Source organism: Neltuma alba, unplaced genomic scaffold (assembly GCF_004799145.2).
Source record: "Neltuma alba isolate B1F8T4 unplaced genomic scaffold, ASM479914v2 tig00010296_pilon, whole genome shotgun sequence".
NCBI classification, from domain to species: domain Eukaryota; kingdom Viridiplantae; phylum Streptophyta; class Magnoliopsida; order Fabales; family Fabaceae; genus Neltuma; species Neltuma alba.
Window position 1 is genome coordinate 240,258 of NW_021635213.1, and position 25,842 is coordinate 266,099.

Consider the following 25,842-nt stretch of genomic DNA (forward strand, 5'->3'; position numbering starts at 1 on the left):
TTTTAAAAAAAACAAAGGGTATTTTTGTCATTTCACTGAATTTCAAAAAACAATTTTAGAAGGACTTCCCTCTCTGTCGTTACATTTCCTTAGCTTCCCAAATTGAAATTTCAGATATTTTACCTTCTTTATCTGTTATTTTCCCTTATACATATGCGTGCAGTTTAAAATATTATTCCTTATAATATTGGCTTTTCTATTATAAAAGTAGGCACATGCACATGTCCGAGGTACATCATGCAACTCAAGTAAGTTGATGTTATGAACAATACAAATTTCTTGTTTAAATTATAAATTTTGTTTTTATTGATCTGTCATTTTAGACGCGACATTGATTATTATAGTAGTATTTTTAATAATACACTTATATTTGATTAATTTATTTTCTTAGTCACATTTATAAGACAAAGTTATATATTCGTAAGTAGTAGAAACTTGTTTATAATTAATTTTCTTATTTAGAATCAATGTGTAGTTCTCCAAATCTTTTATAAATGATCAAATGATTAAAACCGGGGATCGATGAGATTAAAAAAAAACAATAAATACATGGAAGTAATTAAACCTATCATACTATGCAAGTAATAAGTAATTGAAATTGAGTTCAATCAAAAGGGCTAACTCTCTCATTGTGCTAAATTAATATTTGAGTTTTAAAAGATGTGCTCAACTTCTAAGTAAGCAAAATCTCTAAAAAGTTAATAATACCTCCTGTCCTTATAGTAATAGAGTTAGATAACTAATTTAATGATATTAAGAAAATTAGTTAAGTTAGTTATTTGTCACAAATGTGTGTTGATTTCTCTAAACTATTCCTCCGGTCCTGAATATAAAACAACTTTGCAATGTATCTCTGATCTTGTGTATTAAAATACTCTTTAATGGGAATCTTTTATAATCAATATGAATATTTTAAGAAGAATGCGAGATAAAGTAAGCTGAATTCTTATATTTAACACTAAATCTAACTCATAACTAGTGACTAGAGATAGTAGTTAAGAACATGCTAATTCTAATGCAGAATATTTTTACTATTCGGATTAAAAAAGGGAAAGGAAGAAAGAGTTAGTACAAGTAAATTGCTTTGTTCCTTCATCCTTCTGAAGGCTACCAAAACATTGAAATATAAATAACGATTGCAAAGTTATCAATTATAATTATATTTGAGAAAGATTATATGAAGCAGAAGATAAAATATAGCATTTATATCAATAAATACATACTTCCACATTAGGTTATCACCAATTTGACATTAAAATTAATATTAATTATTGTAAGTTCTGCGCATTTATGAACAATAAGTTATATTATGGATAAAACTTAGATCCCTTTGCTCATATTTATTAGATCCAATTCTCTAATTAAATCTCGACATGTATACTTTGCTTAATAACAAAGTTTGGATAGATAACATTTTTAAACTCTATTAGACTGTTATTAATAATAAAAGTCCTTATGTTTATATACTCTTTTGGTCCTTAATATATGACCTAATTGTTAAGTTAATTTTGACCTTAAATATAAGATCTATTTCTTATACTTATCAATTTTTTTTCTAAATTACTCCTATTGATACTCTCTTAATTATAATCAATTAGAAGAAGGAGAGGATATAAAGGAAGATGATTATGATGTTTTAGGAAAAACATGTTATATTTCTTATAATTAATTAACTTACCTAACTTCCTTAATATAATCAAATTAGTTAAATAGATCTTATATTAATGATAGAAGGAGTATTATTTAGTATGTATGATTTATAAATAATATAACTTAGTAATATTTTTTAAATTATATAGATTAATAAATTGATTAATATCAATGGATATATATTTAAATTCATATTTTTGTCGAGCAAGTCACTGCTAATGTCACACTTCAGCCTGCAAACATTTTAGTGTTCGCCAACTCAAAAAAAAAAAATCATATTCTTATTTATCAGTGAGTCCATATATATATATATATATATATAACATAAAGATTCTACAATAAATCACTTTACTTATAAATAACTTTATTTTTTTATACATTTTATATCTCATAATATAAAATAAAAAAAAAGATTAATGAAATGTGTAATATGGAATTATGGATTTGCAATCTGAATATGGTTTATAACAGTGAGATTAACTTGTTGGCCAAAAAAAAAAACAGTTAGATTAACATTGAGGGCTTGATGTTCCCGCTTATTTACAATATTGCCATCAGCCCCACAGAGCGCTCAAAAGCGGCCAACCCACGGTCTTCGCTTTTCACTTGGTGGCTTTTTTACCAATATATGATAAACAGTAAAATTATATACCAAAATACTACACTTTTGAAACTATTTATTAATATGCTGCATTTAAAATCGTTCTTGGGAAGGACGATTTTAAAATTACACACAAGTCGTTCTTGGCATGAACGATTTCAGAAATCGTTCACGCCAAGAACGATTTTACTTTTTTCTGTTCACTCTTTCACATACGAATCTCTGCTAATTTTACATGCAAAAATAAGAATCCTTGACAATGCTCCCATGAGGCTACAATGTCTATATTGGATTAAAATTTAAAAATCCCTATTTTTTTAATTTTTTAAATAGAGCTTGATAAAATTTTCTGTCATTTCACTCTTCTTTTTATTTTTCTCATACCAAACAATATGTAACCAAAAAAAATTATGCTTTGATTGTAAATTTTTAATTGTAGCAATTAAGTTACAGGACTAAATTATTATTATTATTACTATTTTGGTCACAGGCATAAAAGGTTCATGCCCAATACTTGATTTCTTATCAAATCGAACAAATGCTACACGACAGGCCTTTTTATCAAAATACTACAAAAAGTAAAATTATAAACTAATATGCTGTATTTTTAAAAGTATTTACTAATATGCTACACTTAAAATCGTTCTTGGTAAGAACAATTTTCAAATTACACACAAGTCGTTCTTGGTGTAAACGATTTTAGAAATCGTTCTTGGCGTAAACATTTATTAAATGAAGAAGTCGTTCAGCAGATAAATGACTTTAAAAATTATTCACCTGAAGAACGATTTTAAGTGTAGCATATTAGTAAATACTTTTAAAAGTGCAACATATTAGTATATAATTTTACTCTTTGTAGTATTTTGGTAAAAAACGCCAGTTGTGTGGCATTTGTTCGGTTTGACGAGAAATCAAGTATTGAGCATGGACCTTTTATGCCTGTGACCAAAATAATAATAATAATAATAATTTAGTCCTACAATTTAATTGCTACAATTAAAAATTTACAATCAAAGCATAATTTTTTTTTGTTACGTATTGTTTGGTATGAGAAAAATAAAAAGAAGAGGAAATGACAGAAAATTTTATCAAGCTCTATTTAAAAAATTAAAAAAATAGGGATTTTTAAATTTTAATCCAATATAGACGTTGTAGCCTCATGGGAGCATTGTCAAGGATTCTTATTTTTGCATGTAAAATTAGCAGAGATTCGTATGTGAAAGAGTGAACAGAAAAAAGTAAAATCGTTCTTGGTGTGAACGATTTCAGAAATTGTTCACGCCAAGAACGATTTATGTGTAATTTTAAAATCGTTCTTGCCAAGAACGATTTTAAGTGCAGCATATTGGTAAATAGTTTCAAAAGTGCAGCATTTTGGTATATAGTTTCTATTTAAAAAATTTAAAAAATTGGGATTTTCAAATTTTAATCCAATATAGACGTTGTAACCTCATGGGAGCATTGTCAAGGATTCTTATTTTTGCATTTAAAATTGGCAGAGAATCGTATGTGAGAGAGTGAACAGGAAAAAGTAAAATCGTTCTTGACGTGAACGATTTCTGAAATCGTTCAGAAATCGTTCACGCCAAGAACGACTTGTATGTAATTTTAAAATCGTTCTTGCAAAGAACGATTTTAAGTGCAGCATATTGGTAAATAGTTTCAAAAGTGCAGCATTTTGGTATATAGTTTTACTGTTTATCGTATATTGGTAAAAAAGCCTCACTTGGTCAGCATATATTCCCTCTTGTTGCTTTCCCACCCAATAAAGCTAAAATTACAATAAGGTCCATAAATTTATGTTTTTCCCCAAATAAATCAAAGATGTTAATATAGTAATTTGTAGCACTAATTAATTTAGACTCAAGTGAACAGAAATTATAAAATTGATACCAAATTATTATTAAAATTGAAGAATTTATTATTTAAATTTTGTAAAAGTAAAAATTTGATCTTCTAACTTCATACAAAATTTTAATTTAATCTTTTAATTTTATAAAATATCATTTTAGTTTTTTAATTTTAACACCATTAGTCTTAAATGATAATATTTTGTGTCAATAGTTATTGCTTTTAAACAATAAACTTAGTATATTAGTATTTAAGAAGAAAAAAAACTTAACTTTTCATCACTTCCCAATTTCCCATGCCTATTTACCCTTTCTCAAATGTTCCCTTTTTATTTTAAATTTATGTTATTTTTTAATTTTTTTTTCCCATGCCAACCAAACTTAGGAATGATTATAATTTAGTAAAGAAAAATAGTTATGCTACCACATTTCGTTATTCTGAATATGAGATTCAGCAAAACATTTGGGCCCTTATATCTCATTTCCTCCACAAATAGATATCCAAGGGACCATCCTAGAAACAAAAAGGACTCCCGAGCCTGCAAGGGTCGGGTCCGACTGGTCGCAAACGGGAACGCAAGGCGCCTTCCCTACCATGTCATGGGCTCGATACCTGCGAGTGCACCTGGGATTAGTCTGGCCGGTTGTGCTGGGATACCCTGAGGCAGCGATACCATCCTACTCAAAAAAGGACTCTCGGCTTCGCGTATTTTAATGTTACGGTTTATAGCCCTGACAATTCATTTAATGCCCATTAACTCCCCTTTTTAAATTTACTCTTCTCAAAGTTCTCATTGATCATCATTTTATCATTGGCATTTCTTTTTGCAACTTACTTCAAATTAAATAATATTATAAATTAATCATGCTACAGTAATAATTTAAAATCAAACAATAATATTTTACCTAATAGGAATTATTAAAATTTTTAATTAATATACTAGCTGCCATGTGACTTGTGATGTATTGCTAGGCTTTGAATTATATGGTACGGTACTAAAGTTGGCATCTAACAAAATTTTTAAAATATTATAAATTTTTAGAAGATATGTTAGATTCAATAGTTCGATAATGGAAACAATTCATTAGTTCATCTTTTTAGCATTTCATGTTATATGTGTTTTTAGTATTTCTCATTGAATTGTAATATATCTTGTAGCATTTTTATTTTCTTATTTATATACATATAAGTTTTGGTTACAGAGCAATAATATCATAATTTTGAAAGTATCATATATTTTATAAATATTAAACATTATTTCAAATATTAATAATTATGAGAAACTCCTGTGCTTCTTATAAAATTAGTAAATATAATCAATAATTTATAGTAAAATATAAAATAGGGGAACAATCAATTTATATTTAACTATAATTGAATAATAGATGTGTTATAACTAGTTAGCATAATGGTTGACTTTACTAAATCATGAATTTCGAAGTATTAATGAATCAAATTTGTCGAATAGTTCATTTATTTGTATTTATGAAATAATTTCTTTTGTTCTAAATATAGGATTTAGTTTATAATACGATTTGTACTATAAACTAGATGTTGTATTGAGGACCAGAGATAATATATATTAAACTCATAGTAGATTAGTTGTGTATAGGAATTGACAGGTGAAGATGCCACTCTGATAGATATAACTTTGTTTTCGCACATAATTTAGCAAAGTCATCTCATTTTAGGGAGGCAAACATTTACATCCTTATTAGCCTCCACCTTTTATTCATGAAATGGATATATTGATGAAGGGGATTAGTTTGTAATCTTGGAGGTTTTTCTCCCCCTCTTTTTATTGCAATATAGTAAAAAGTTCTTATTAAACATTAACATTTTGTTTGATTTGTTTTGTTACAATGAACTGAATTTGCCGATGTGAGAAATTCACACTGTTTGACTTGGTATTAAAACACTGACAAAAAAGAAAAAGAAAACTTAGTTTCAAATTACTGAATTTCAAACAATTTGAATTTCAAATGATTAAATTTAGCTGGATTTGGTTTGTTTATAACGGTCAAGAGAAAAATAACAAAAATTTATTGAATAAAAAAAATAGTGTTCATAACTAATTTTGGATTCTTATACTTAAGAAAATTTCTGTAGTTACACAATTCATAAAAAATCATAATTACTAATATAAAATTAAAAATAGTCAAATTAATGACCTTTAGATTTTTGGAATTATTATCAAACACGTAAATATGAACAATGTAAAATATTTTTAAGAAAATACAGTTGAGGCCCCAGAATTTTTTTTCAATTTTAAATATTTGATATAGTTTTAAAAATTAAAAATTTTTATTATTGAATATAAATATTTGAAAATTATATATTCTTTCCTCTATCTCCTCCTAGGATACCCTGGCCGTCCCTGCATCGCCATGAAGGGTAAAACAGTCCCTCCATTTATTAGACAAAAAGTGAATTAAAAGAGAATGCTTCTCTCCTTTACTAGGTTCCCACATAAAGCTTTGAAATTTCCCAGCTTCCTTCGTATGACCCCACTCGTGATATTGTGAATTATGGCGCCTTTGGCTTCCATGATAGTCATTAAGGAATGAAATGGAAGATCTTTGGGGGGATTTGTCATTTTACATTCTGTTTAGAAGAGAGAAAACAAGCTTATTGGCGGCATAAGAGGGGGTTACCCAGAAGTTCCGAGCTTATGCGTATATGCACACACACACACGCATATATATTCATTTCCTTATTTATTCATTTTCATGCTTTTCTTTGCTTACTTTATATCTGCGCTTCACTTTGTTCTGAATTCCTTTCCTTCCACCTGTTTTCCTCCTTCCTTCTCTGTTATTACTATTATTTTTTGTCTCTCTGTTTCTCTTCTTGTGTGCGCGCTTTGTTAGAAGCTTGAGCTTTCAACAATGGCGGACAATATCCATGCACCTATGGATCAACTTCAGGACCTTGAGTACTGCATAGACTCAAATCCTCCGTGGGGCACGCCTCGCTCTTTCTCTTTCTATAATCTCATTTGGGTTTTGTTTGTTCCTGTTTTCCACGCTTAAAGAAATGTGCTTTGTGGGTCTCTCTCCCTCTGTTGTTTTGGCGTATATTGCCTTACTCATTATTACTTCCATTTTCTATTGCCTCTTATCTTCCTTTCATAATCATGTGCGCCCATAAAAGCAAGAGCTTTTTTAAATATTGATTTGACTGCAAAGCTGCAGTCAGTTTTCCCCCACAAAACAGAGGATGGAAAGCTTGTCATTTTCGAAAGTATGAGGACTGAACTTTTTTCTTAGCATTACAGACATTTCTTAATTGAAGGGAAAATGCCGCTATTTGTTTTGAGTTTTCTGAGTAACTAAAGAAGTGTAGAAACATGCTTTCACTGTCCTTTTTGGTTTGTCGATTAAAAGTTCAAATTTTTATGTTTCTCTCCGTTTGCTCTCTGAGGGTAATTTTCTTTATACTTTTGCGAACAAATTTACACTTTGCATTCTGGCTTTATAATTGGCATTTCGAGCTTCCCAGTACTTCATTATCATGTTTACTTAGCTATGGAAGATTAATAACCATGCATCGCAAATGAGGGCATCGATAATGGCATTATGTCACGCTAAGTTACCCTTTCACCCTGTCAATGTTGAGCAACTTCCTCCTTCTAGCTAGTTCTGGTGAATGATTAATTGATTGCCCCACATATTTATTTAAGACTAATCCTTTATTTATTTAACCTTTTTCTGTTGGTAACCCTTGCATGAGTTGATGTTCCATCTACAATAGCTAAGTCAATATTATTTGTTTGTTTTTGCTGTATCCTCCTCCTACAGTGAAACTATTTTGAATTCAAATCAGCTTGTATCGTTAAAAGGTTTAAACTACTGGGCTATCTGGAATTGAGAAATGTAGCCATAGCATTAAAAAGGACAGAAATAGTTATTGACTTTATTTTCCAGACTTTGGACTAACTACTTTGTTGACTTATAAGACGTGGAGAAATTTTAGGAAGACTCAATCATGTGCTTCTTGAGTTATGAAAATTATGCACTTGTTATGTTTTCAGTGAACTTGATAATCAATGCCCGAAACCTCTATCAACATTTTTTTTGTTCTTTTGTTTATTTTTTTTTCAAATTTTGATGGACAACATTCAGTTTTCTCTAGATTCCTAGCTGCATGAAATACAGATGGGAACCTCATGAAGGTCCCTTCAGTTTCTTTATCATGAAAAACGGGTTAGCATAATGTTAATCTGTATCGTATAAAATTTAGTGATGGTCAAAGTTTGTAAAATGGTAACTATGAGGAAATTGCCATTAAGATTCTGAAAAATTTTGCTTATATCACATATCCTATTGGCGTGTACATGACAATTTGCTTGGATGTTTCTCTATAAGTGACTGAGGTCTAGTTAAGTTGCATCAAAAAACAATTGTCCAACTCTAGTCTTTTGTTGTCATTTAAGCATATGAATGTAAGTTGTCTGATATATTGCCTGTGCAAGTCAAATAATAAAAGAATGCTATTCTATAATCTGCTGCTGACTTTCTTCAAGCTTGGGAGATATTACAAGTCTTGGCTGCATTACCAAGTGGCTATGTTAAGCATGTTTCAACTAAGCTATAATGTGTTCTGTTGTGTGCGGGTGCATGCAATCGAAAGTGTGAGCAAAGAATAGAGAGAGTGAGAAAGAAGGAGGGAGGATTCTGTTACACCCTCTAAATCTTGATATCTGAAAAGTTCTAACTTTCTTAACTTTAAACAAATATATGATCTAAGTTAGAGTATAGGACCTCCAATATTTAGAGAGTGAAGGATACATGTTTTGGTATAGTTAGATGCTTGTTTACATTCTGTTCTTTTTTCATTAAATTTTTGTCCCTTTTCCTGCTCATAGTGAATGTCCTTTTTTGCAGTGGAAACTATCTTATTAGGATTTCAAAATTACATACTGGTACTGGGGACAAGTGTGATGATACCTTCATTGCTCGTTCCAGCCATAGGAGGAAGTGATGTAAGCTGAATTTCTGCTACCTTGTGTTCTTTCATCTTTTCAACTTCCTTCGCTATTGGCTCACATGTTCATGTATGGTTGAAAAGCCTTTTATTCATGATTCACTGAAGACCATGTAGGAATGGTATAATAGTTTGTTTATGCTTTCTATTTCTAAGTATCTACATTTAGTTATACCATGCTTGCACTGATCTCATGTGCCAATTCCCATTCTAATTTTCAACTTGACAAAACTTCACAGAATTCTTTTTAACTATATAGGGTTAAATTTTGGCCAAGATGATCTTGTCAGGTTCTGTTAATATGGTGGACAAAGCATTTAGTGATTTGCTTGCTCATACAACCAGGGTGACAAAGCAAGAGTGATACAAACTTTACTCTTTGTAGCCGGCATTAACACACTTCTCCAATCACTTTTCGGAACCAGATTGCCTGCAGTTGTTGGAGGATCTTATGCCTATTTAATTCCAGTCGGTTATATTATCAGCAACTCTTCATTGCATCAAATTAATGATAATCATGAAGTAAGTTTCCTTCACACATCTCATCGTAATGCATCAGCTTTAAAAATGATTTTCTTTTCTTTCTTGCCATCTGATAATTGATTGATGTTCTTCCCTTGTCATTGGCAGAGATTTATATAGTCAATGCGAGCTATACAAGGAGCTTTAATTGTAGCCTCAAGTATTCAGATAATCCTGGGATACAGCCAAGTTTGGGGACTACTTTCAAGGTACACAAGTTACATATGAAAATGTTGATGAAATGAAAATTACAAAAATAATATATCTAAGCATTTACTGAAACATGGTTTCCCCACCTATTGAAATAAGGATTGTTGTTGTTGTTGTTGTTGATTTACTGAAATATGGTTTGTGGATCTTCTCCCCAGCTTTTTCAACCCTCTTAACACGGCACATGTAGTTGGATTGCTTGGATTAGGACTCTTTCAACGAGGATTTCCTGCGGTATGTGTTGCTATGAGTAGCTTTATATGTTATACATTTGGAAAACCTTAGCCTTTTTGAGGAGAAGAAAATGACAAGGGAAATTATGTGACCATACCATTTCAATTATAAAAGGACTTCTACTCTGCAATCTGAATGTTGCCAAACAGTATAGCATCTAAAAAGCATTCCTTGAATAGCTGAATGCAACCTCTGAAGTTGATTCCTGTTTCAAGTGACTACATTTTTTTTTTCCTGAAGCTTAGAGTTGGACCTTTGCTTCTATCTTTGCTTATTTGAAGGCTTAGTCTAAATTCTATCATTTTAGATTTCTGAATAGTACTTGATTTGACCTCTAAATAACCGTATTAATGAATCTTCTTTCAGAAGGCTATTTTAACTCACTGAGCTATCTAATGCCAGATTGAAATCTTATTTGCATAATTGCGTACCATCTAAGTTTAATGGCTCATTTGGTATGCAGAATATTAGGGATAGAGAGTAAAATAGAATAACAATGGAGAAAAGAATCTTACCATTTAAAACTTTAACATTTAAAACCTTTTGTTTATTACTTGGTTACAGAATATGACATTTCATACCCTTTATCCTGCCACATGAACCGCCCCTATTAGTTTAAACATAAACAAGAGTGCAAGAGTGATTGGTCTCCCTACCTTAACAATGTATTAAAAAAGAGACCTTATTGAGTATAACAAAGATACAAAAAGCATCCTTTCCATCTTTATCTTTCCTTTTCAATACCAAACGGGGCCTAAATCCCAAAGTTCCCAGTAGAACTGTTTGCAAATGACTTAAAGGGTTGCATCCACATTTTCCCATCTTTTGTGATGTTCTAAGCTTAGTAAGTTAGTTGTTTTCTGTTATGATGATAGAGTAGAAATTAGAGTAGGAAGATAGTTTCATTTACACTAGCTAAAGTATTGTTCTGTTTGTTTCTGCAGGGAAGTTTGGAGCTGTCTTTGCATCTATTCCGTTCCCAATATTCACTGCATTGTACTGCATTCTCTTCGGTCTCATAGGTACACAAGCAATTAGTTCAATTGAATTTTTATTTCCATAGTTAACTTTGGCTCCTCCATTCACAGTTACTTGTTTTTGTTCCTTCAGCTTCAGTTGGAATATCATTTCTTCAGTTCACAAACATGAACTCCATGAGAAACCTAATCATCACTGGGCTATCATTGTTCCTTGGAATTTCTATTCCTCAATTTTTCAATGATTACTGGAGTCCTCCACATCATGGCCTTGTTCATACCAATGCTGGATGGGTGAGTTTTCGTTTAGTGGCATAATTAGCTATTACGCAAAATTTGATTGAGAAGAGTAGTGATCAAAGTGTATAATAGATATTACACTAGTTTTATGTGCAAGCAAAATAAAATCTCGTCCTAGAAATGTTGAACCAAACAGTTAAAGTTAAATAAATTACAGTTCACTTCTTTGTGGTTTGATTCAAAATTAAAATGGTTTAGAATATTTTCTATTAATTTAGAACTAGTTTCAAGCCCTTTGATGGGATTAAGTGGAAAGTTGTCTTAAAAGGCTGAGATTATTGATTAAGACATAAGCAAACCATCCCTACATTGTTGCTGAAATTTTTGAACATCAAGAACTCATTTTTATGTGTGACAATGTGTCATCTTTGTGGCTCAATGCACTCATAAACACCATATTCTCATCGCCAGCTGTAGTGGCTTTGATTGTGGCGGTGTTCCTTGACAACACGCTCGATGTTGAAAAGTCAAAGAAAGATAGAGGGATGACATGGTGGGCAAAGTTCAGAAAGTTTAAAGGAGATAGCAGAAATGAAGAGTTCTATACTTTGCCATTCAATCTCAACAGGTTCTTCCCACCTACTTGATATTCATGAGAATGAGAAGCACAGATACATAAATCTTTAAGTCATGACAAATATGATGAGTAATATTCTTTCTTCACAATCATTCCTCGATTTTTTTAACTTGGTCCCACTTAGGATTATAAAGCATTTGGATTCATGCTCTGTAGATTCAATAAAGAGAATATTTATGTTTCTAGCTTTAGTACCTTCTCAAAAACTCTCAAGACTATTTCTAATTTGTAGTTACATTCTTTTATGGAATTTTCTTCAAATGTATCAATCCATGAATGTAAAGAATCCTAATTTCTTATATATGTTTGCTAAAGTATACTTTATTAGATGAGTAAAAAGGGGCGAAAACAGAGACCTATCAGCAAGACTTCGGTTTATAATAAGTGGACTATGAATGATATTTTTATTTTTAAATTAAACACAAGGGAGCTTTGTCATATTCTTTTTATAGTTATCACTTATCACTGTTCCTTGTAGAGGCCAAATATAATTTAATTCTTTTTTTTATAACATAAATTCTATTTGATGATGGATTAATATTATTATCCCTTTGATGACGTTTTCTCTTAAAAATTGTTTTAATTTTTATACAAAATGGAGGCAACTCTTAACATTTTTTTTAGTTATTTACAGTTGTCAAATTCATGGATTGTATTATAAAGTTTCACTTGAAATGCTTTATACACATTAACATTACTTTATCCTTTTGATTATGAAGCAAGTGTGGAGAGGTTATGGGTGAGACCTTCAAAACTTATTCGTCTACAATTTAAAAGTATGTTATCCTTTTTGCTATTTGAAAAACCTTTTTTGTGATGATTTTTTTTTCAATATAAATGGATATACAAGATTGTTTTTTTTTTAAAAAATAATAACAACTATATTGCGAGATTGAAATAAAGAATAACATAAGAAATCATTGATACAATATTTGAAATAAAATAAGTTGTGCACACAAGGGCCACACAATTATTGTATTTTGTGTGCAATCTTGAATGTAGTTACATAGTTTCAACAGACTCAAATAAAATACAACTTCAAAGTAAAGGTATGTCTAAATTTTTAAGCTTCTTTTTTTTTTTAAAAAAAAAAAGTTTTTGTGAAATTTTCAACACACTGATACAAATCCAACATATTTTCACACACAACTTAGTAAAACACAAATGCAGATAAAGAAACCATTGGAAGATCCAAAGCTCATCATCAGCCCTTCATTATCTCACTTTCCAATTTGATCTCCAAGGCTGACAAAAAAAAAATTAATTAGCAGTTTAATCAAAATGGAACATATAGACAAAATAAAAATTAATAACCTTGTTTATTCTTCACAATCTTCGAGACGGTCCTTAGATAAGGTGTATTAAATTAGAGCTAACTATTTATAATGATGAGAAATAATGTATTAAGAATGTGTAAATGGTGGAAATTAATTATTTTTGAGTTCCATATAATTATTCAACTTCTAATATTACCATAACATGTCACTTATTTAATACGAGTACATTATTATGATTTTGATATGACGAAAAATTTTGGGAGTGATTGCAATTTCTGATTAAAAAAAATTAGAGCGATGTATGTGTGGTTGTTAAGATAGAATTTTTTTTTCTCGTAATAAAAGACCTTTTTTTTCCATATAAAATAGAAATTGTAATGCACAAAATTATTTCATTGATTAAATATGATAATAGTTTGAAAGAAAAAGTGTAGCCACGAACCTGATGACGAGGGCTTGTCTTCTAATGGGATTATTGAGATTTTTGATATGTTTGGACAATGTTCTATTGTTATAGTACCAGAAAGGTGGTTGAATTCATAACCTTCATAAATCTCTCTCAACTTTGGCAAATTACTGAGCTTCAAATAATTCAATTCAGGAAATAGCCTTTGATGATGATGAGTAGCTACTTCACCTTCATAAGCTTCAACAACCCTCTCCAGTTGACAGCAATTCCATATGGTTATTGTATCCAATGAAGGACAATGAGATGCCAGAGAATATGAGAACACCCTTCTCACTTTGTGGCAATCATATATACGAATGGTCTCAAGTTTGGGGAAGGAAACAGTGGAAGTAGTAGACAGATTCTTAAGTGACTCTTCACAGAATATTCCCTCCCATTCCTTGCATCCTCTTACTTCAAGTTCCCTCAACTCAGGAAGGCTTGTAACAATAGCAAGAGTGAACACATTTCTTAATCTTGGGCATCCCCACAGTCTAATCTCTTTAAGTCTATAGAAGCTCAAAATTTGTATGGGATCTTTCCAAATATATTCTAATTCCGGTAGATTTACTAACTCCATGGAACACAATTCTGACTTCACCACCCTCACTGTGTCATTCTCATGTTTCTGTGAAGTAAATATATTCAATGATTAGATGAAAATTCAACATATGGACTATATATACACATGAACCACATAAATTTAATGGCACTGTAACGTTAAAAAGTAAACCCCATTCATTTCACATATTTATAAAACTGTAATAAGATAAGCTCAGTAAGATGAATTTTATTAAGTTAGACTTTTCTTATACATATTATTGATGGTCCAATGTGAAATATATATAGACACACACATGTACACAATGTATGATGTATAAATATGCATCGACATTGATTTATTTCAAATCAAACAGTCTTGGACAAGTCATACTTTCCATGATAAAGAACCGCTCACAAAAACAAAAAATGATTCCGCAACCAAGCATTAATGGGAACATTGCTAATACTTCAAGTAATTTCCAGTTTGATTTCATGACGAGAGGACTGCTTCACAGACACAAAATATTAAATAAAATTTGAAATGATTATTGCTTTTCATTGGAATATAGTCTTGCTACTCGTATATATCGTTTCATAGTAAACACAAATTTTCAAATAAATTTAAAAAGTAAACAAGAGGAAAGGAAAATAAGTCCTGTAAAAAGAATTTCTCACGTCCAAAGAAAATGAGAAAATATTTCCACTGATTCATTCTTAACAAAAACAACCATGAACAACTACTTTCTATAATAACAAAGAAGTTATTTCTCCGACGAAGCTATAAAACGAAAAATATAAACTGTTATGTTTGATAAATAATTTAAAAGACATTTATCAATTTTATCCATAAAAAATCACAAATAAAAAAGAAATAGTGAGAGAAAACACTCACGTGAGGGAAGATCTCTCTCAATTTCGGCAATGACAACAAGCGTAAGTACTTCAGTTTGAGAAGTGGTAGCCGATCCCCATATGATGCTTCTTCAGCAAGCCTCTCAAGTTCAGAACAATTTCGGATCAAAGGTTGCTGAGAGATTAAAGCATGCTAGTTAGTTTCACCAAAAAAGTTGAAAGGAAAACATACAAATTTTAATAGCAATAAAAGATGCACACTGACAAAGACCTTTTTAACGTCCACAGAAAATTTAACAAATTGTAATTTATAGATATTATATCAACTCCAACTTATTCTAAATAAAATACAATCCATATAATTATTTGCTTGACGAAATAAAAAATAAAAAATAGAAAGTGTTGTTTGGAAAAACAAAATAATTATTTGACAAAAAATTAAAATGAACTAAGAGATTAAAATTTTTATCAAATTCATATGTGGAAAGATAAATTAAAAAATGCAGCTTGCAAATAATATTTTGTAGTACTGAAAAAAGAAAAAGAAAAATTTGAGCAGTTTAATCTTTAGTATTACAATGTAAATGCTAAATAGAAATTCTATGAAAAAAGAGGTAGGGGAGCGAAAGAAAAGTTTTATCAAAATGTTTGAAATCTCTAGCGAAAACTTCTGTAGACACTAATTTATATTATGCTGGCCATTATAAGTATTTCCCGAATTGATCATTTAATGGCAAAATAAAAATAATGTACTTTTAAAATTGTGTTAACATAATTCAACATGCGTTTTACCAGACTCAATCAATTTTTATAGTAACATGGAAAATGTGTGACTGGCAAATGTTGTAAATACTTTTTACTACATGATTATGTTAATTCTCTATTATAACAACTATATCACATTTAATAAATAATATATATATCTTTTTTTAACAAGAAGTACACATATTAAATATTTCTTGACCGACAAGAATTATTTGAACAAAAATACTAATGTTAACTTAATTTTTAGCAGAAAAAGAAAGAGCCACAAAAAGGTATTTTCTCACATCAAAAAGAAAAGAAAAGCATGGCGAAAAAATTTGAAAGGGAAAAATACTTCTCTTAAAGTATGTGTAGTTTTTGTATATTTATAGTATTTATATAATGCATCAACACTAATTTATTTTTGAATAAAAATAACTTTGAATAAGCACTTCCCACAATAAATACCTAATAGCAAAAGCAATATGAAAAAGTCATTTACTTGACCAAAATGCAGAATACGAAATGTAAAATGTTACTGCATCTGACAAATAAAAGTTGTTATTTAAAAAAAAAAAGAAAAAGGAAATAATATTTTATTATTATGAAAATAAGGAAAACTCAGAAAATAGTTTCATCGTGCGCAGCCTGAATATATAGCCAAGAAAATTTAATAATAAAAAGAGGTTTATACAGGTATAATAAAGTGAAGTCAAAAATAAAATAATTACTGTAGAAGTTATGTTTAATGATTATACAAATATATATATTATACGATAGCAAACAAAAAATTTTCAAATAAAAGGGAGATGTAAATTGAACATGGCTACTTTAGCAAATGCGTCAACATATATATATGGATTATTATTATTATTTCTAATATGCAATGATTCAAAGAGACATTGCGGATTTGCTGGTCAAAAAAAAAAAAAAAAAGAGAGACATTGCGGATGAGACTTACCTGTGGATGATCTCCAAGTGCAGCTTCTTCATTAATCAGCCCCTCAAATTCAGAGCAATGCGTATCCGTATAGCCTCCAGTGAAGGACAATGAGATGCAAGAGAATAAGATAACAACCATCTCACTCTGTTGCAACTGTTTATGTCAATTCGCTTAAGTTTGGGGAAGCAAATATTAGAAGAAGAGAGGTTTTTGAGTGATTCTTCACAAAATATTCCCTCCCATTCCTCACAATCATATACTTCAAGTGTCTCAACTCTGGAAGGCTTGCAACCATAGCAAGAGTGAAGATACTTTTTAATTTTGGGCAGCTCCCCAATAAAACATTTTCAAGTCTATGGAGGCTCACAATTTGGGTGGGGCCCTTCCAAATATATTCCAATTCTGGTAGATCATCTAATTTTAATTCACTCAACTCTGAATCCAGCTTTAGAGGTTCTTGGGCTTAATAGATTCTTCATCATCTTCTACTCTTCCTCTGACTTGGATTTCCAATATACCTTTCTTTTTTCCACTCCTTTAATTTGTAGACTTTTCAACCTGAGAAAAAGGATCAAGGATTGCTGATTTTGCAACTGATTGAATCTTTTTGCTGTAACGCCCACATAAGCACTGTCAGTTTCCTTTCCCTGTAAATGTATTAAAATTAAAATTATGAAATGGACTGATTATAACAACTTGCGTTTTACTCTAACTAGATTGAGAATTAAACCCAGCAAGTTTCTTATATAATATATTAATTATTGCCAACTATTGTTAGTAAATAATCCTTTCTAACAAGTAGGCAAATTTATATTAACAATCAGGACTTTTTTTATTACCAACACTTGAAATGAAAATATAAAATTTTAATAGCAACAAAAGAGGAACGGTAAGAGAGATCTTTTTAAACATCAAAGAAAATTTAAGAAAAACGTTTATCTTAAAATGTGGTGTCCTAAATAATTATTTATTGACCAAATATAAAACCTTTTAGACGTCAAAGAAAATTTAAGAAAAATATTTCTATTTCTTTTCTTCTTTTGCCAGCAAAGCAAAACACTTCTCTTAAAATATACTCATTCAGTCCTAAATATAAAACCTATTTTATAATGTAATTTATACTACAAAATAGATCTTATACTTAAGACCGGAAAAGTAGTATGTAATTCATAGATATTGTATCAACTTCAACATATTTTAAATAAACCAATCCTAAATAATTAATTCATTGACGAAAATACAAAACAAAAAAATATAAAGTATTGTTCGGGAAAATGAGATTAATTATTTGACCAAAAAAATAAAATGAACAAAAGAGATTTAAGTTTTTATCAAATTATGCGTGGAAAGAAATAGCAAATGCAGTTTGTAAATAATATCTTGTAATACTAAAAAAAAAAATTAGTAATTAAATCTACAAAATTACTCTTTTGGTCCCATAGTTTTAACTCAATATAAAACTTGGACCCTAGACTTTTATTCATTATTCCTACTCAGTCTTTAATCATCCCTTTAATCTTTAGTATGTATCATAAATGCTAAATGCAAAGGTTTTCTTTTTTTGGACCATGAAATGCAAAGATTTAGAACTTCACGATAAGCACATTGTTATATAATTAAAAATCCTTAAATAAAAAATGAAATGACACTATTTTATAATATATTAGCCTATCCAATTCCTTTCCACAAATAATATATAGATGGTGATAGAAATTGTAATTTACAAAAATTATTTTTTTTAATAACAAACAACACCTTGATCATGATTCTGAAATTAAAATAAATTGCTTTCACGCATTTTTTAAATCGTGATGCCATATATTAAAACATGTTTTTGGAATATACTTGTTGCTACATGATTATATTCAACCTCTATATGACATTTAATTAATGACATGTATAAATAGACATATTATATATTTTCTCACATCCATGGAAAGCATGGCAGAAAAATCCAAACGATTAAAAAAAGATATCATTTATGTTAAAGTATGTGTAATTCATGGATAATACAACAACTCAAATTTATTATAAATACGTGATGCCAAAAACAATATATAATACATTTCCTTGACGAGAGTACAAAATAAAAAATAAATAAAGTGTTGCATTTGGCAAAGTAAAAGTAGTAAGTTGAAAATAAGAATTAATAAGAAAAATACAAAGCTTGAAAAGCAATAGTATTTTGTTATCTTGAAAATAACAAAACCCAAAAAATAGTTTTATCGTGTAGCCTCAATGTAGAGCTCAGAAAATTTAATAATAAGAAGAGGAGGCTTATATAGTTACAATGAACTCAAGTCAAGAATAAAATGACTATCATCTCTTACTAAGAATATTCTTTTTTAATAATTATATAAATACATATTATAAAAAAGGGCCACAATAAAAGGTATTTTGTTCACATCCAAAGATTGGTGAAAAGAATTCAAAGGAAAAACTATTTCTCTAAAAGTATGTATAATTTTTAGATATTGCATCAACACTAATATATTTGTAAATAAAATAATTAAACTTTGAACAAGCGCTTCCCACAATAAATACCTAACGGCAAAAACAATATGAAAAAGTCATTCCAAATAAAAAAAGAAAAAGAAAAAGTCATTTCGTAGACCAAAATACAAAATAAGAAATATAAAATGTTGCAACTGACAAATAGAAGTCATTATTTGACAAAATAAATTAATAAGCAAATGCAAAGCCTTAAAAAGCAGTAATATTTTATTATCATGAAAATAAGGAAAACTCAATATTTTCGTCGTGGAGCATAGATAAAGAGCTAAGAAAATTTAATAATAAAAAGAGATTGATATAGTTAAAACTACTCCTTCGGTTCTAATGGGTCTTATATTTAGAACTTGATGAATATTTTTTCTTTTACAACAAACAACGCCTTCAACTTCATTCTAAAATTGAACTAAATTGACTTCACGTATTTTTAATTTACAAAAACTATATTTTACAACTTGTGATTGGATTCATTCATCATGATTATCAATAATTATACCTAGAAACATGTGTAAGTAACAAATACAAAGAAATAAGGTACAAATTTGTCCTTGAAGTATATGGTTAGGAGGTATGGGTATCTGAAAGTTTTTTAAGTCTCAATATCACCCTCAAAATTACAAAAACATAGCAATGTTGGCCTAACCATTATTCCAGTTAATTTTGACAGTTAGTTTGACCAGATTGCTTATGTGGCATGCCATGTCATCAGTCTTTCCTCTCTTCCACTTCACACCTCCATCTTTTTTTTTTTTTGAGTGAAAACATCTCATCATCTTCATCATCTATATTGGCACCATTATCATCTCCCTCTCTCCCCCCCCCCCCCACCCACAACATGCTCGTCAGATCTATTTGAGACCCTGAGTACTCTCCTCCTTTGCTACTCGAAACAACTCCCACCGCCTCAAGTATCACAACCCCAATTCCAAACCTCCCCTTATCAAAACGCAAGCTTATCCCATGATGTGGAAGAGAGGGACGATGAGTTGTCATACCATATGGCACCCCACATAAGCAATCTGGTCAAATTAACTGTCAAAATTAATTGGGATAACATTCAGGGTAATATTCTTATGTTTTTGTTTGGGGTGAGATTGAGATTTCAGAAGCTTCTGGACACCAATGGCTTCTAGCCATATACCGATCAAATTTGCACTTTATCCCTATCACACACACACACACACACACACACACACACACACACACACATGTTTGCTACTTGATTATATTCAACATGTATTATGATAACTATATGACATTTAATGAACGATAGATAAGTAGACATATTGTATATTTCATGATCAACACAACTTATTTGGCCAAAAACTGAAATGTAAACTTACAATTTTTTCAAGACAAAAAGAGGCACAGTTAAAAATTCCCCCCCCCCCAACATCCATTGAAAAGCATGGCAGAAAAATACAAAGGAAAAAACATTTCAGTTACCTGATGACGAAAACAATATCAAAAAGTCATTTCCTTGACCAAGATACAAAATATAAAAAAAATATAAAGTGTCGGATTTGGCAAGGTAAAAGTAATAATTTTTTTTAAAAATTAATTAGAAAAATAAAAGCTTGAAAAGCAATAATATTTTATTATCTTAAAGATAAAGAAAACTCAAAAAGTAGTTTTTATCTATAGCAGCTCAAAAAATTTCATAATAAGAATTTTACACAGTTACAGTGAACTCGAGTCAAAAATAAAATGACTATACTCTTATTAAGAACGCAGTTTTTAACAATTATATAAATACATTATACGATTGTAAACAAGGCTATTTTTAAATTACAAAAAAAAAAATAGAGGCCAAGTAAACAAAAAGAAAGATAATATTACTATTGTTTGTTATTGAGATTTTTTTTATACTTGTTTATATTATTCGGTAATAAGCACAATTTTTCCAAATTAAAAGAAAATGTAAAAATGGCCACCTTCAATTTTTTTTAAATAAATAGTATGGTAGAGTGAACTAAAAGTAAAAAGAATCACCTAAAAATGTGTGAAATTATTAGCAGTTGAATGAATTCTGGTTTTTTTCCCCAGCCTGTATGTACTTTTCACAATATATGGATGGAGTTAGAAATTGTATAGCACGTTTCCTTGACAAAGAAGCAAAAATAACTAGGGAGATAAAACAGAGGCATTGATTGAACGTAAGTTGAGAAAAGGATATCAAATTCATCTATCAAAAGAAAACCAACAAATGCAGTTTAAAAATTAAATGAAAAGATAAACTTTTTTCAGCAAATGCACGAACACGGATTATTATTTCTAATATGCAATGATTCAAGAAGGATTTCGCGAATAATACTTACATGTGGATGACAGTATTGCATGTCATGAAGTAATGGATCCCCAAGTGCAGCTTCTTCATCAATGAGCCTCTCAAGCTCAAAGCAATTGGCTATAATTATCTCCTCCAAGGACGGACAATGAGAAGCCAAAGAATAAGAGAATAACCATTTCACTTTGCCGCAACCCTCAATCACAAGTCTCCTCAGCTTTGGCAAGCTCGTAACCATGGCATGGGGGAAGATGCAAGTTCTCAATTCAGGACAACTTTGTATCGACAGCTCTTGTAACATGGGGAGAGAGTAGCTGATAGATGAAGCTTCAAACACCTGTTCAAGACTATTCATTTCAAACAATCGTAAAGTTATCAAGTCTGAGAAGATTTGTTGTGTTTGAAGAGTGTTCATATCAGAGTTCTCAATGATGAATCTTCTCTCTTGACAGAATGATACCACGAGGTGCTTTATCCTAAAATTTATATCTTTATGATCCCATGAACAATTATCTAACCAAAGGTGGTTTGCCCCAAAAATGAGATCCTTCATTGACGAAGTCAAAGCAAAGATTCTGAAGCCTTGTATGCATAAAGCTCTTAATGCTTCATCACAACTATCTAAATATTCTTGGAAAGAGTTACCCATATATTCATCAATCATTCTGCATGTGGAATCATAGATGACATACCTCTTCAACCTTGAAAGAGAGAAATTCTCAGGGATGATAGATTTCTTATCCCAAAAGTATAATTCTTCAAGCTGCTCACATCTTTCAATTACTTCTAAAGGGCTTTCCTTAATTTCACATTCAAATATATCTAAAAGTTTCAGCATTTTCATGTCTGCAATTTCAGCAGGTAATTCATTAAATAGAGAACCACGCAAATCAAGAATTTCCAATCCTTTGAGTTCACACAAAAAAGAGATGTCACCCAATCGTTTCCCTCTAAGACATAAGGTTTGAAGATTTGTTAACAGTACAATTGATTGTGGGATAGAGCAAAAAGTTGATGACCAAAATCTGCATTGAAAGCCATCTGTTATGAGTGCCAACACTTTAAGTGTTTCTATTGCTCCAATATCTTCAATGAACCCATCAGGTTGAAGTAGCAAAATCTCCAGTGATGGACAATGCAATTTATTAAAGATCTTGAAATTCTCATCCAAATTCCACAATGAGAGTGCCTTCGCATCATTCAATCTGTGGCAGTTGCTTACCAGCATGCTTGAAATTGAATGGCTATCCACCAAAACTTCTTGATGTTGCTTCTTTGCGATCCATAAGGCTACATCTCGAACAACATCATGCAATTTTACACGTTCCTGCCAATCGGTATTCATTAACAAACAAGAATCTAACAATTTCTCAATAGTTGCAAAAATCTCATTCCTTGCTTCCCCTATTGTATGAATATCATCACCCAGCTTTAGAGTCCTGTTGCCAAAACGAATTAAATCCTCTATATGGATTTCATGATCCTCAGGAAACATAGAACACAATATGAAGAGCGACTTGGCTAGTGAACTTGGCAAATTATCATAACTTAATTCAACACATGCATAAGGGGTCTTCAAATCATCTTCAATATCCAATGGTAGGGGACGTTGTAGCCTCCTTAGTGTTGACTTCCACGCTTGAATACTCTTTCCTTTTAATGTGCTTCCGACTGTCACAATTGCAATAGGCAAACCTTTACACTCATCAACAATTTGCCTTCCAATGCTATCAAACTCATTCATTGACACATTGGCTGTTTTAACGCACACCTTGAACAATGCCCATGACTCTTCCTCTGTTAAGAGAGGCAATTTAATAATACTTTCACAATCCATAGAAACACATACATCATGGAGGCGAGTGGTCAACAATACACAACAACCTTCATTTAATGGAATTCCAATATCTTCAAGCCTTAGTTTGCTCCACACATCATCCAGGATTATAAGAATCTTCTTATTTTTCAATCCTTCTGATAGCCTTTGTGCTTTAGTAAGTTGAGTTGACTCTTGAAGTTGTAAGCCTATTTGCCCCGCTATTTCCTGCTGAATGTTCAAAACATTTGGGGGTTTTGAAACGACTGCCATGATGGCCTTGTCGAAAAGCTTTAGCTCATCTACTTTCTTGCCTACTTCCTTCGCCAAAGTCGTCTTGCCTGATCCTGCCATACCATATAATCCCACCATCTTGTTCGTGCCATCTTTAATTGCCTCCAAAAGATGATTACAAGTTGATTTCCTTGAGTTGAAATCCACAAACTCTTTGGAAGAGAAGTAGGTAATTCCAGGAAGTTGGATCACCTGGGAAAATGGCTGAAAGTCAGAATTTTGTTTGAGGTCCATCATCTGTTTAGCCTTATTTTCCATTTGTTTGGATAATGAGTATCTAACAGACACATTGAAACAATTGTTTCGTCCTCGATCAAGCTCTTGTTGCAGCTTTTGTACCTCTCCTAGGATAGCATTCACATCATCCAACCACTTCTTCACGGATGGCATTATTTCTTCAGTTTTTCGTTCTGCTTCTTCCGTACGCTTTCTCACATCTTCTAGTTTCACCTCTAGCTCTTGTTTTGCTTTCTTGAAGTCTTCATTAAGCTGCTTAAAGCAGAAAAAATACGCAGCTCCATGTGAAATCGGAGCCACTAAGTATTCTGCAACCTTTGACACGATTGAGATCACAATCTCTGCCATTTACTGCAATCATAATTCATGTAGTAAGCAATCATCCCTAACACAAGTCAACGTACAAAGCATGTAACGTACAACCAAGCTCAATTTTGATCTGTTCTTTATGGCATGACTAATTAGTAATATATTCATATAACCAAACTTAAAATATATATATATATGTATAAAATGCTTGGACACCACACTTATTAAATCATAATATAAAGCTCGACTATTTCAATAACAACGTCATTTCTTCTGATCTTTTGTAAATGTAAGCACTGGAATACAATGCACTACATTTCGTTTTAATAGGAAAACTAAAGCTTAAATAATCATATCAATAAATTTTATTTATTTAAATTAACAAGTTGTAAAATTTTTAAATAGAACAATATTAAAAAGAGTCTAATAAGAAGCCGAGGATCGACTTGAGTTTATAATGAAATTATTTATTATTTTAGAATATGAATTTCGAGTTCAAATGATAGTCAAATATAATACATGAGGCAATATCTAAGAACATTAGTCTTATGAGATATGTCATCTCCCCTCACATGAAAACTGACAAATCTTTTACGAGGAAGCAAGTTATATATAGCATTATTTATGACCCGCAAAAGACATCTGAAGTGACAAAGACACATATAATAGACACATGCATCTAAAGCATAGCATAAAGTATCTGGAACCATGCCTTTGGATACACCCAAAAGAAAAAAAGTTAAAAAGGTAAAAAAAGTATACTTGAGTTCTTTAGCAATGTACGAATTTCGTTTTCTGATTAAGTTACCCGTTACTATAATCATGGCAAGTAAAAAGAAAAAAATAAAAAAAGTAAAGGAGTTCTTCTAGATGAGTTAGTGACTCTTAAATCAAATTAAGAGATGCCTAAATACACAAAAATAGCAAATAACAGTTCGCCGAAATTAGTACAAACATATTATATATATAAATTTTCAACGAGTTTAAAATATGGAAATTCATTATTGTATAATTATTGAAGAACCAAAAGAAGGGGAAAAAAGCTCATATGCACTCACAAAATGGTATTTATCGAAACAGTTTTCAGGTTGATGATAGTATTCCTGATTCCTGTTTTCTTTCTGATGAAAATATTCAACATTTCGATAAGTACTATGATCCATCAACTGCGTATTATCTTATTACTATGAACTTCATTTCAGAATTCAAATACCAATATATCAAACAATTACTTGCAAAGGACGGTCCAAATTAAATATTATTGTACTTTTATATTAATCTAATTCACAAACTCTGTTTTGTTATATATTTCCAAATCTTATTTAGGAATTTGGTTATAGTTATTAAGCTTAAAATATTGTCCCGTATTAACAATGATACTAATGTGTTTGGAAGGGAGGAAACTTGGATATTTAACCCTGTCTTGTATACTTAAACTACTTGCTTCCAATAAATTAGAATAATTGAATTTAAAATTTTTTTAAATGTAAAAGTATTAATAACAAAATGGGTGAATCATAGATTAAAAAAAACACAAATATCCATTTTTGATTGAAAATAAGTATTGCAAGTATACAAAGTTAATACCAAAATCTTTTCTTGTGGAATTCAGACGGAGGGGGAAAAACTCATATTTTTATTTTTAGTCAATCTTCCCAAAAACTTCACAATAC

The 25,842-nt window shown here is 30.5% G+C and overlaps 1 protein-coding gene, 1 long non-coding RNA gene and 1 pseudogene across 2 annotated transcripts; 1 reads left to right on the forward strand and 2 right to left on the reverse strand.

Moving 5' to 3' along the window:
* Positions 1–6,990: 6,990 nt before the first annotated feature.
* On the forward strand, positions 6,991–12,209 carry LOC114755635 (nucleobase-ascorbate transporter 2-like; annotated as a pseudogene).
* Positions 12,210–12,799: 590 nt separating this feature from the next.
* Positions 12,800–13,659, reverse strand: LOC114755639 (uncharacterized). Its single transcript, XR_003741334.1, has 2 exons — positions 13,628–13,659; positions 12,800–13,153 (listed from the first exon to the last, which is right to left on the reverse strand). It is a non-coding gene; the product is annotated as an uncharacterized LOC114755639 (long non-coding RNA).
* Positions 13,658–24,208, reverse strand: LOC114755636 (putative disease resistance protein At5g05400). Its single transcript, XM_028944504.1, has 6 exons — positions 21,545–24,208; positions 17,234–17,362; positions 16,734–16,868; positions 15,069–15,203; positions 13,818–14,261; positions 13,658–13,690 (listed from the first exon to the last, which is right to left on the reverse strand). Exons 1-6 carry the CDS (start codon positions 24,206–24,208, stop codon positions 13,658–13,660), a joined length of 3,540 nt encoding a protein of 1,179 aa, XP_028800337.1.
* Between the last annotated feature and the right edge of the window lie 1,634 nt (positions 24,209–25,842).